Source organism: Sapajus apella, unplaced genomic scaffold (genome assembly GCF_009761245.1).
Source record: "Sapajus apella isolate SASKATOON/1434 unplaced genomic scaffold, GSC_monkey_1.0 scaffold111, whole genome shotgun sequence".
Lineage (NCBI taxonomy): Eukaryota > Metazoa > Chordata > Mammalia > Primates > Cebidae > Sapajus > Sapajus apella.
In genome coordinates, this window is record NW_022437051.1 from 2,321,243 (window position 1) to 2,333,988 (window position 12,746).

At 43.1% G+C, this 12,746-nt stretch overlaps 1 protein-coding gene across 26 annotated transcripts in view; it reads left to right on the forward strand.

Moving 5' to 3' along the window:
• The window catches only part of PARD3 (par-3 family cell polarity regulator), a 706,589-nt gene that overhangs the window by 128,000 nt on the left and 565,843 nt on the right, over positions 1–12,746 (forward strand). For all 26 annotated transcript variants that reach the window (XM_032259797.1, XM_032259804.1, XM_032259806.1 and 23 more), the window contains exon 2: positions 4,480–4,581. In XM_032259797.1, coding sequence (XP_032115688.1) covers positions 4,480–4,581 — 102 coding nt within the window. The remainder of the gene's footprint in view (positions 1–4,479; positions 4,582–12,746) is intronic.

Genomic DNA, 12,746 nt, shown 5'->3' on the forward strand with positions numbered 1-12,746 from the left:
GGATATTGACCATTGTGGTATGCCATGATTAATGCAAAAGTAGGGTGTTATTTCTACTAGCAGATACTTTTCTTGAAATTTGCACATGCAGGTAATATGCATTATACAGGTCATAACTCACAAAAGTTCATTAACTTGCTGCATAGTATAAAGATGCTGCTTATAGAATCTGAGAGGTTTCCTGCACGTAGGCTAGGACTTTGCACTGTTTTCTCTCACCACATCTTGCGGTGGAGTGGGCATCAGCATGCCTTGTAACTTGCATCTTGTAGGGTCACCTCTGCTTACATTCTAACTTAGTCTTAGGAAATGTTCTCTCTAGCATTAGGCCAGGTCAAGCTCATGTTCCTCCGAATAAGAGCAGTGATTCTTCATGTGGTTTTGTCTCCAGGTTTTTTCTGTGGGTTTGGACCCATCCTCGGGAACTTTGCCCCCCAAGGTCATTTGCTGCTTGATCATCTGTGTGATGGATGAACTCCTCTCCTCATTTATTGCTGTGTATGATGGATTTTTGGTTGTCATAATATACAATTAGTGTTTAAGTCTTTCATTATTTTAAATGGACATATCCTGAATGAGAAACATTCTTCTTTTTTGATTGAATGTTGTATCATGATTAGTAACCCAATGACTGATACAATTTTTATAGAATTAGTGTTTATTGGTAGTATAGAAAGTGGCTTATCACAACTTTTATCTTCCCCCTAAGACATGGGGCGTCACTCTGTTTCCCAGGCTGTAGTGCAGTGGTGCAGTCATAGCTCACTGTGGCCTTGTACTCTTGTGCTCAAGGGATCCTCCTGCCTCAGTCTCTCAGTTACTTGGGACTGAAGGTATGGGTCACTATGCCTTGACCTCCCAAAGTTTTGGGATTACAGGAATCAGCCACCAGGCCACACCTTACCACAGTTTTTTTTTTTGTGTGTGTGTGTGCAGCTACATTTCTAAGTGTCTATGGACCGGACAGCAAAGATTTCTACCATTATTATTTTAAACTTTTTAATGCAAACTACTACAAAGTGGAATCAATAAGTATGCTCCAACGTTTTCTCTGTTGGGTATTTGACTCTTCCCTTGAAAATACAGCAAGTCCTCTGTTTATTGAGAGGGAATTATGTTATGAAAGCTGCCAGTGAAAATCTCCCAAGAGACCACTGTTCTAAGGAGTTGTATTTTTCAGTGGCAAAAATATCCTTCATGGTTTATAAACTCTAGTGGGAGGAGGTCATTTTTATATGATTCTTTTTTAAATGCAGCATGCTCTGTTGGGGTTACTATTGTTGTCCTGCTGAGTTATCTTCAAAAAGTCATATCCATTCAGCACATTTTTATGGAGTGGCATTTAATAAGTGGCAGCCTGGTATTTGCCTTGGCATGACGTTACCATGACTGCTTGGCATAGCTGAGCGTTGGGTCAGGACCCCTCCAGAGGCAGGAGTCGACAGTTGACTCTCAAAATTAGAAAACCCTTGATCAGTTAGTTGGAGGATGATAAGCCAAGTTTATAGAGTATTTTGAAGAGGGGGGTAACACATTCTGCTGATAGACCTAATAAGATGCGGACAGACAACAGACTTGGGTTGAGCATTGTGGAGGCCGTTGTGGATGTGATGGGTGGTTTTGGGAGTGTGGGAGAAGAGCAAGCCTGATTGGAATGGGGTTATGGGAGGAGACACCCTCAAAGCAAGCATAGACAATTCTTTAAAATATTTTGCTGTCAAGAGGATCAAAGAATTGGTATAATAACTGGAAGGTAAAGTAGGGTCAGTGAAGGTTTTGTGCTGCATGTGTAAAAATAATTCACAGCCTTTAAAGACTCAAACTTGACACCTGACTACTATCTTCCATATGATTGTAGTTTTTAGGAACATTAACAGTGGGACAGGCTGGGCTCAGTGGCTCATGCCTAACATCCCAGCACTTTGGGAGGCTGAGGTGGGAGTGCTGCTTGATCCCAGGAGCTGGAGGCTGCAGTGGGCTATGATTGCATCATTGTACTTCAGCTTGGATGACAGAGCGAGACTCTGTCTTAACCAAGGAAACAGTGGGCGGGAGTTAGATTGCTGATCTGATTTGCGGGTGTGATGGTCAGGAAGAGCTCTTGGTGAAGTGGATGCCTGTGGAAGTCCTGATGGATGCACAGGGTCTGCCTGGAGGGTAAGGTGGGATCCAGGCATCGGAGGCCTTGGGCACGAAGTCAGGGGTGGGGGTGGGTGGATGGAATTGTGCAGGGCCTGAGAGGGGCTGGGGAAAAGGCGAAAATGTAGCAAGTTCTGAGGGTGAAGTTACGAGGTTGAGAAAGTCCATAGGTGGGGATTTAATTCCAAGGGGTGGCTGCAAATGTTGTAAAGGCTGCAGATAATGATTTCATCTGGAGGGAGTTAACAGGGTTATGAGGCTTAAAGAATGGTTTCACAATTCACATTTTGGCGGTCAGCGTGCTTGTGTGTGTGTGGAAGTATTTTCAAAACAAATGGTTGATATTTAAGTTTTTGGGCCACCCTTGAGCTTGCTTGGTGGGAAGAGGTGGGCAGGATGTGGTTTTCTAAATGGCCAGGGGGCACCTCTTCCTTATCCACCCCCAGGACATTAATGACTTTCAATTTTCCTTGAAGAGGAAATACCATTTACCATTAGTAAACGGTTTTGGAATTTCATTCTTTGGGGACTCAACACATCTGGAGATGACAAATTCTGGAGCTGTCTCAGTGGCAGGTGTCCCAAGGACTCCTGGATGACATTGTCATTAGGATTCATGTGCAGTCAGAATAGGTTCCACAAATGAAGAAGATGCCAAGGTGTGTGTGTGTGTGTGTGTGTGTGTGTGTGTGTGTGTGTGTGTACCAACTTATTCTCAGTGTTCTAGATAAATGATTCCTTTCATAGAGGTCCAGACAGATGAAGGTACAGAGGAGTTTGGTTATTTGCATAATGGTTTTAATGGTGATGTTTAAAAACTTGGAGAATTAAGGTCTGAGCTCTTGCTGTACTGGTTAAAAAGTGACAAAGATTGGTCAGTCTGCATTTTTTTTTTTTTTTTGAGACGGAGTTTCGCTCTTGTTACCCAGGCTGGAGTGCAATGGCGCGATCTCGGCTCACCGCAACCTCCGCCTCCTGGGTTCAGGCAATTCTCCTGCCTCAGCCTCCTGAGTAGCTGGGATTACAGGCACGCGCCACCATGCCCAGCTAATTTTTGGTACTTTTAGTAGAGACGGGGTTTCACCTTGTTGACCAGGATGGTCTTGATCTCTTGACCTCGTGATCCACCCGCCTCGGCCGTCTGCATTTTTTAAATAAGTGTTCCATTTTCGTGATTCTTGGGTATGCTTTGTTAGAAATGGACTTGGAGAGCTTCTTAAGAATGTAGATTGTCAAAAACAAACAAAAGAAGAAAAGAATATAGATTCTCCCCACGCCCCTGCCCCAGGGTCTTAGTACATCTGGAGTAGGGTCCAGGAATCTGTATTTTAACTCTCATTAATTGTTTGCCTCCTTCTTCCAAGCTTTGCTTCAGGAAAGAACTATGTCAAACATCACATTTTAGATTTGAAGAATGGAGTGTTACCTTGAACTTTTGGATAGCAGTTCTGTGTTGCAGAATGAATGCAGTAGGGAATGGTGAAACATACAATTTAGTATATTTTCATTTGAATATGTACATGAGAGTGATGTGGAAGTTCAGAAACACACAACTGTGTTCCTTCTTCAGATAATTTGAAAGCAGTGTTTTAAGGATTTTAAAATATGTGTTCACCAGATAGAAGTGTATAAAATTTCAATTGATGTCCCTTTTTTCCCTCCTCTCCAATTCCACTGCAGTGATAACCACTGCAAATTTCGGTGTGTATGTTTAGGTGTGTGTGTGTGTGTGTGTGTGTGTGTGTGTGTGTGCGCGCGCGCGCGCGCACGTGTGATTTTGCCTCTCTAAAAGGAGTCTCAAACCACACAGGAAGCGCCTTGTTCACGATGGTCTTGTCAGCATCCTTCTGCGTCCCTATCTTTAGACCTGTTTGTAAGAAACACTTTGAGCCACCAGGGTGTGCACACTACTTTTTACAGATGAGCAAAAATATGAATTCTTCAGACACATACTATATGCTGTTTGCTCTTTAGAATGTTTCTGTAGATTGCATTGGGTGAATTGATAAGTATTTCATATATTGGGCAATAGGAAATCTAGTATGTTTTAGAGAAATCAGTATTTCTTATGCAGTACATATTGCTGGTTTGTGCAGTTCCTATCATAATAGAGTATCAGCATCAGAGGCAGAGGGAAGAGTGTATATGAGTCACTCCATCATAAAAGGAGCAGTAACTTAATACCAAACTGAGGGTGCTGCCTGAATTCTAAATCAGTTACAGCATTGTTGATACGGTCGATTCTTGTTTATGGGCAGGAAGTTATCGTGGTTTAAAATGTCTGATTCCCTTTTGGTGATGCTAACTTGCTATAATCAATGTTTCTGTTCTTTCCTTTAGGATCCAAACTACTGGATACAGGTGCATCGCTTGGAACATGGAGATGGAGGAATACTAGACCTTGATGATATTCTCTGTGATGTAGCAGATGATAAAGACAGAGTAAGTTCAAGTCCCAGGGAACCTGCTCTGGGTGCATTGTTTCTGAGGGCTGGGGAGTGGGTGCGATTCTTTTCCTTTCTGTTTTAGACATATACTTTAAATTACGTTTGAGTCACCCACACTAGCATATTTTCTTTTATAGTAAGTGTCACAACTCTTCGCTGCCCTGAATACCAAGGTATAATGATTTTCTCGATACCTGGGACTTAACGCTAAGTTTTAGGGTTTTAAAATTACAGCTTTGCAATGGAAGTATCACAAAAAGATTTTTGTGCCTTATTCCGCCTTAATTTAACCAAACATAACACCTTTCTTGACAACTCGGGCCTGTCCTTTTCATCTCTGTGTCACACAGTATGCAGCAGCTCTGTTCTGGTCCCAGTGTTGGCCAGAGAGGATCCATCCCGACAGCAGCCTGTGCAGCCCACTGCGTTCCTGTGTGATGGGCGAGTGTGTCCCGGGCAACTCCCTCATCTCTCAGGAAGCTCAGCCTTTTTGTGTGATGGGTGAATGTGTTCCGGGCAGCTCCCTCATCTCTTAGGAAGCTCGGTTTGCTGTGTGATGGGCAAGTGTGTTCCGGGCAGCCCCGTCGTGCAGGGTCTGGCTCTCAGGAAGCTGGGCCTTGCTGTGTGATGTAGGAGTGTGTGCTGGGCATCCCTCCTGTGCAGGGCCTGGCTCTCAGGTTGCTGGGCCTTGCTGTGTGATGGGCGAGTGTGTCCTGGACAGCCCTCCCATGCAGGGCCTAGCTCTCAGGCAGCTTGGCCTTGCTGTGTGATGGGTAAGTGTGTCTTGGGCATCTGCTCCATGCAGGGCCTGGCTCTCAGGTAGCTGGGCCTTGCAGTGTGATGGGTAAGTGTGTCTTCCCATGCAGGGCCTGGCTGTTAGGAAGCTCAGCCTTTTCTCTGTCCGTGCTCTGTGCTGTGTGTGCTTCCCCCGTCTTTGCTGTGGTCTGTGAACTTGGCTCCTGGACATAACCACCTACTGCACTTCCATTTTTTTCTGTACTCTTGAGAGGAATGAGGAAGAGGAGGAGGAGAGGGAGGAGGAAGGTTCAGCACTTTGAGAATTCGTGACGGGATGTTTGGCTCTGTGTGTAGAAGTCAGCAAGTTCTTTTTGGAGACAGGGTCTTGCTCTGTTGCCCAGGCTGGAGTGCGGTGGTGTGATCACGGCTCACTGCATCCTCCACCTCCCAGGCTCATGTGAGCCTCCCACCTCAGCCTCCTGAGCAGCCAGCCATGCCCACTAATTTCTAAATTACTTGTGGAGACAGGATCTTGCTATGTTGCTCAGGCTGCTCTCAACTCCCATGATCAAGTGATCCTCCCACCTCGGCCTCCCAAAGTGTTGTGATTGCAGGTGTGAGCCACTGTGCCAAGCCCAGCAAATTCTTTATGGTTCTGAGGAGACTTGAGCAGGCTTCTGGAGCCATCTGGCCCCTCCTTTTGTATTTGGCTTACAAGGAATTGCAGAAGGGCTCATAGCCACAGGTGTAGATGCATCAGCAAGGTTGTATGGAGGCAACGACCTGGTTGGCTGTCTCCTAAAACCTCGCTGTGTGGCACAGGGTATTCAGCCAGCCAGGTTATATCACAAGGTCGGAAGATGGTAAGGTCACCGGACACTCACTCTGCGTCCTACTGGGGCTCCCTCTGGCTCCTGGCCCTCACTTCCCGGCCTGCTGTTCTTGTCCTCTGCTGCGAGATGGGTGCGCACAGCTGTTGTGTCTCGTTCACACCTGCATTCCTGACAGCATCGTGCCTGGCTGAGAGTTGGGGCATGTCGTAAATGTTTTCTTGAAATTTCAAGTAAAACAAAAAACATCAAATGCCAAATATTGTATAAATTCGGAAGATTAGATTCACTTAGCACCTGTCGTAGTGGAGTCCGTCACAGGTGGCTCCTGTGGGCGAGGAATACCTTGTGTCAACAAACCCAGAACTCCCTGCTGTCTTAAGTTTTGATGCTGTTTTTCTTGGTGCCATTTCTCCTTCTTGGGCTTTTCAGTGAGCCAGGCTTAGGGTAACTCAAATCCTTTTCTGCAGTCCACGTGAAGAGTGCCATCTTTCATTTATTGTGTGGCTAAATTCCAGTGTTTAAGGCAACTACAGAGATTTATGAAGAATTTAAACAGGTGTTCTTTCTCCAGAAGGAGATCAGAAAGGGATGAATTAATGTATCGATCTCTCAGTGGCTTCCTCTTCTTCCTTCTTGTTACATCTTTTTCTGTGTTTTGTTTTTCTCTCCTCCCTCTGTTTCTCTATTCCTTTCTCTTGCTATTATTTCCTGTGTAAAAATAGCACAACTCTGGTTGGGTGTGGTGGCTCATGCCTGTAATCCCAGCACTTTGGGAGGCCGAGGTGGGTGGATCACAAGGTCAGGAGTTTGAGACCAGCCTGGCCAACATGGTGAAACCCTATCTCTACTAAAGATACAAAAAATTAGCCGGGCATGGTGACCCTGTCTCTATTAAAGATACAAAAAATTAGCTGGGTGTGGTGGCACATGCCTGTAATTCCGGCTACTCAGGAGGCTGCGGCAGGAGAATCACTTGAATCCGGAAGGTGGAGGTTGCAGTGAGCCGAGATCACACCATTGAACTCCAGGCTGGGCCACAGAGCAAGAAGACACTGTCTCAAAAAAAAAAAAAAAAAAAAAAAAAGCACAACTCCTTATGAGGAAAAATTGGAAAATGCAGATACATACAAAGGAGCTAATCACCTGCCTTGCTGCTGTTGCTGAAAGCTCATCGCTATTGTTTGAGATTTTCATCCTGACTTGTCCCTTTCTTCAGATACGTAATCTTTTTCTCTAAAGAGACTTGAATAGTTTTTTTTTTAAATTTTGAGGTTAGTATATGTATATATTTCTGTGTCCATGAACCATAGCTATGCCAACATGGCTGTGCAGTGTTTTGTTTTAATTTAATTTACTTACTTAGAGACAAGGTCTCCTTCTGTCACCCAGGCTGGAGTGCAGTGATGCAATTATATAGCTTACTGCAACCTCAGCCTCCTAGGCTCAAGTGATCTTCCTGCCTCAGCCTCTTTTTTTTTTTTTTTTAAATTTTATTCTAGATTCAGGGGTACACGTGCAGGTTTGTTATATAGGTAAATTGAGTGTCATGGGGGTTTGGTGTACAGATTGTCACCCCAGATAATAAACATAGTACCTCATAGGTGAGGTTTTTGATTCTCTCTCTCTTCAAGTAGGCCCCGCTGTCTGTTGTTTTTCTGTTTATGTCCTTGTGAGATCGTGCATTATTTGGTTTTCTCTTCCTGCGTTAGTTCACTTAGGAGTCCTAGCCTCCAGCTCCATTCATGTTGTTGCAAAAAACACGACCTTGTTCTTTTTTATGGCTGCCTAGTATTCCATGGTATATGTGTACCACATTTTCTTTATCCAGTCTACCACTGGTGGGCACTTAGGTTGATTCCATGTCTCTGCTATTGCGAATAGTGCTGCAGTGAACATATGTTTATATGTTCATTGTGTGTATCAATTGTTCACACACATATGTGTGTCTTTATGGCAGAACAATTTATATTTCTTTGGATATATACACAGTAATGGGATTGCTGGGTTGAATAATAACTGTTTTAAATTCATAGAGAAATTGCCATACCGCTTTCCACAATGGCTGAACTAATTTACACTCCCAAGAGCAGTGTATAAGCATTCCATTTTCTCTGTACCCTTGCTAGCATCTGTTATTTTTTGACTTTTAATTTTTTTTTCTTCAAATTTTACCCATCACATGAATGTATTGTTTGACTTAGCAATAGCCATTCTGACTGGTGGGAGGTGGTGTCTCATTGTGGTTCTGATTTGCATTTCTCTAATGATAGTAATGTTGAACATTTTCTCTTAAGTTTATTGGCTATTTATATGTATTCTTTTGAATAAGCATCTGTTCTTGTTCCTTGCCCACTTTTTTTTTGAGATGAAGTCTTGTTCTTTTGCCTAGGCCAGAGTGAAGTGGTGCAGTCTCGGATCACTGCAACCTCCTCCCTGGGTTCAAGCGATTCTCATGCCTCAGCCTCCTGAGTAGCTGGGATTACAAGTGATCACCACCATGCCTGGCTAATTTTTGTATTTTTAGTAGAGATGGGGTTTTGCCATGTTGGGTAGGCTGGTCTTGCATGCTTGACCTCAGGTGATCCGCCTGCCTCAGCCTCCCAAGGTGTTAGGATTACAGGTGTGAGCGAGCCGCTGTGCCCGGCCTCTTTGCCCACTTTTTAATGGGGTTGTTTGTTGATTGTTAGTTTGCTTAAGTTCTGTACAGATGCTGGATATTCAACCTTTGTTGGATACATAATTTGCAAATATTTTCTCCCATTCTGTAGGTTGTCTGTTTACTCTGTTGATAGTTTCTTTTGCTGTGCAAAAGGTCTTTAGTTGAATTTGGCCCCATTTGTCAATTTTTGTTTTGTTGCAGCTGCTTTTGCTGTCTTCATCACGAAGTCTAGGCCTGTACCTGTGGTCAGAATGGTATTTCCTTGGTTATCTTCCAGGGTTTTTCTAGTTTTAGATTTTATATTTAATTCTTTAGTCCATCTCGAATTGATTTTTAGGTGTGGTTTTAGGAAGGGGCCCAGTGTCAGTGTTCTGCAGATGGCTAGCCGGTTATCCCAGCACCATTTATTGAATGGGGTGTCCTTTCCTGGTTGCTTGTCTTTGTCAGCTTTGTCAAAGATCAGATGGTTGTAGGTGTGTAGCATTATTTCTGGGCTCTCTGTTCTGTTCCATGGGTCTGTGTCTGCTTTTGTAGCAGTACCATGCTGGTTTGGTTACTGTAGCCTTCTACTATAGTTTAAAGTTGAGTGATGTGATGCCTCCAGCTTTGTTCTTTTTGCTTAGGATTGTCTTGGCTATTCAGGTTCTTTTTCAGTTCCATATGAATTTTAAAATGTTTCTAATTCTTTCAAGGATGTCATTGGTAGTTTGATAGGGGTAGCATTGAATCTGTAAATTGCTTTGGGCAGTGTGGCCATTTTAACAATATTTGCTGTTTCGTCCAAGAGCATGGGAAGTTTTTCCATTTGTTTGTATCATATCTGGTTTCTTTGAGCAGTGTTTTTAATTCTTATGGTAGAGATCTTTCATTTCTTTGCTTAGCTGTATTCTTAGGCATGTTATTCTTTTTGTGGCTATTGTGAATGGGAATGTGTTTTTTAGTTGACTGTCAGCTTGGATGTTGTGGTGTGCAGGAATGCTACTGATTTTTGTACATTGATTTTGCATCCTGAAACTTTGCTGAAGTTGTTTATCAGATCAAGGAGCATTTGGGCAGAGACTTTGGGTTTTTCTAGGTATAGAACCATATGCCTGCAAACAGGGGTAGTTTGACTTCCTCTTTTCCTATTTAGGTGCCACCTCGGCCTCTTGAGTGGCTGGGACTGTAGGCATACTATGATGAATGCTTGTCTCAAACTCGTAGGCTCAAGTGCGCCTCCTGCCCCGGCCTCCCAACGTGCTGGAACTCCACAGATGACTGTGGAGACAGCTGCAGTGCCCACCTGTGCCCTGTTCCCTTTGGCACTGTCTGTACTCTGAGCAGCTGGGGTGAGCACGTCCGTTTCTCCAGCACGGTTACTTTCTCTTTTACACACTCAAGCTTTCCCTCGGGGTGGTGCCATCCTGCTTTACACCTTGACTTTGTGCCTTTCCATCGAGCAAGTGAGGAGTGGCTTATAATATGTTTTCTGGGATATGCCTGGTCCCGGTATGTGGCTTAGAACAACCTGTTGCGGAAGTTTGGTTGTTGCACAAGTAGGATTTATGGGGCTGTATGGTGTTGATGCTTCTGAGAATGCTGAACTCAGTGGACTCACGTTCAGCACAATGTAGTTAGGCAGAAGGGTTATGCAGTACCAATGTCTGTTTCCGTTCGTCCCCTTGCGTTCCAGCTGACGTTGATACCCCGGACAGAGTTTATGCTTCGAGGCGGCAGAACATCAGGATGTAGACGTTCATTCAGCACAGTGGTTTTTGCAAAGTCTTTTGAAATACATGGAGACTTATTTTTTGGTCCAGCATATGGCCTTTTTGGTGGACATCTTACAGGTACTTGAAAATAATGTATTCTGCAATCATTGGGCTGAGTGTTATAAAAATTCAGTGAGGCCATCTGGGCGCAGTGGCTCACATCTGTAATCTCAGCACTTTGGGAGGCTGAGGTGGACAGATCACTTGAGGTCAGGAGTTCAAGACCAGCCTGGCCAACATGGCGAAACCCCGCCTCTACTGAAAATACAAAAATTATCCAGGCGCAGTAGCACGTGCCTGTCCTCCCAGCTACTTGGGAGGCTGAGTTACGAGACTGCTTGCAGGGGACGGAAGTTGCAGTGAGTTGAAATTGCTTCACTGCACTGCAGCCTGGGCGACACAGCAAAACTCCATCTCAAAGAATAAAAAATAAAAATAAAATTTAAAAATCAGTGAGGTTAAGGTGGATGAAACTGTTACTGAATAATTTGTTATTCAGCAACTGAAAGTCATGCACTTTTTTTCAACACAATTAACTGTGAGGTTATACACAAAACCAAGCATAAGACAAACTATGCTTGATCTTTTTAAATACTGGCATATTAAAATCACACAATTCTTAATAAATGGTGTTTTAGATTTTGTATCCATCTGTGAATTTGATGATGATAAATGTGTATTTTCTAGAATCTTTTGGCATATTTTCTATATAAATTAAATTGTCCCTTATCCTGGGAAAAATGTTTTAAACATTAATAGGTAAAATGCCGCTTTAAACAATTTTATATTGTGTTGATTGAAATCAGTTTCCAAATAGAAAAATGCTAGAGTACATTGTATCATAGACTGAAGTGTGTTTAAAGGTGTGTTTTATTTGTTCAGAAATACTTTAAAAAATGCATAATTAAATACCTTTGAGTGACATTCCTAAAGTGCCCATTGTAAGTTGAAACTGTAAGAAATATGATTAGTACTTTAGACTCGCCACACCCGGATCCACAGGCATGGCTGGATGCATTATTTGGAGTCAGGGATTGCGTGATGCAGTCAGTCACACAGCTCTTTTCCATGGCTCTGACATTCGATTCTGATTTAATCATCCTGGAATGTTTTCATCTATTTTTGGCAGCTACTCCGAGTAAGGATTTTGACACTTATTTTGCTTTTTGGTTTAAGGAAAAAAGAAGAAGTGTTATACCTCTCTTAAATAATAATAACATTTATCTGAAGAATGTCCTGTTTTGTGAAAATCCCCTGGATGCATGTTGAAAATGTAGTTACCCAGCCTGGGAATCAGGAGCTCTGAAGGGGCCTGGTCATCTGCATTTTACAGCCCCTCCTGCTGGCATTTAGGCTCACTAAGTCAGGAAACCACAGCTCTAATGATCCTGTCTCTGTAGCAGGGAGACACTCTTGGAGATGCACATTTTATGCCTGGTCATTGTGAATTTGTAACATTATAAAAACTCATTTTTTATGGAGGGGAAGAGGCAGTATTTTAAATGATAGCAAAAGAAAATTAAAGTCAAGTACTTAATTACACGTGATTTTCCTCATTATCCTTTAATTATTAGCATTCAGGGTGCAGCACTGAGGAAGTTTTCTGTTGGTACCCATGCAGTTTAGGATTTTTCCAAATTTGTTCAAATGGTACTACTGTAGATTGCTCTGGCTTCTTGGAGTAGGTTTGATTTTGGAATACTTTAGATCTACTTTGAGTGTAAAAAGGTACTTTGTTTTTTTTGTCCTTTCTCTGTGTTTCTGCTTTCCGGTAGGGGAACCGCATTAGAGTGATGTCTTGTTCACTCTCAGCGTCTCAGTCTGAGTTTTCTCAATTGACATTTTGCCAAATTATGGAAAACTGAAACAGTTTCGTGTTATCATCACCGCCATTTAGAGCAGCTGTCCTGCATTTGTGCAGGTGAGCCTTCCTAACCGACAAGCAGTCTGAATCCTGTCTGGTTGGGTCTTTGCCATTTATTATTGCAGGACCTTCCCGTAGTTCTCAACAGTGGGTCTTGGCCACTCCTGTTTATTCCCTCTGGGTAGTACAGCAAATTTAGAAACGTGGATAAATTTTCCACATTGATCACAGAATAAAAATACCTGGGATTCAGTTCCCTGCGCAGGCCAGTCACCTGAGACTGATCGTAAGGAAATAAACAAAGATTTTGGAGCC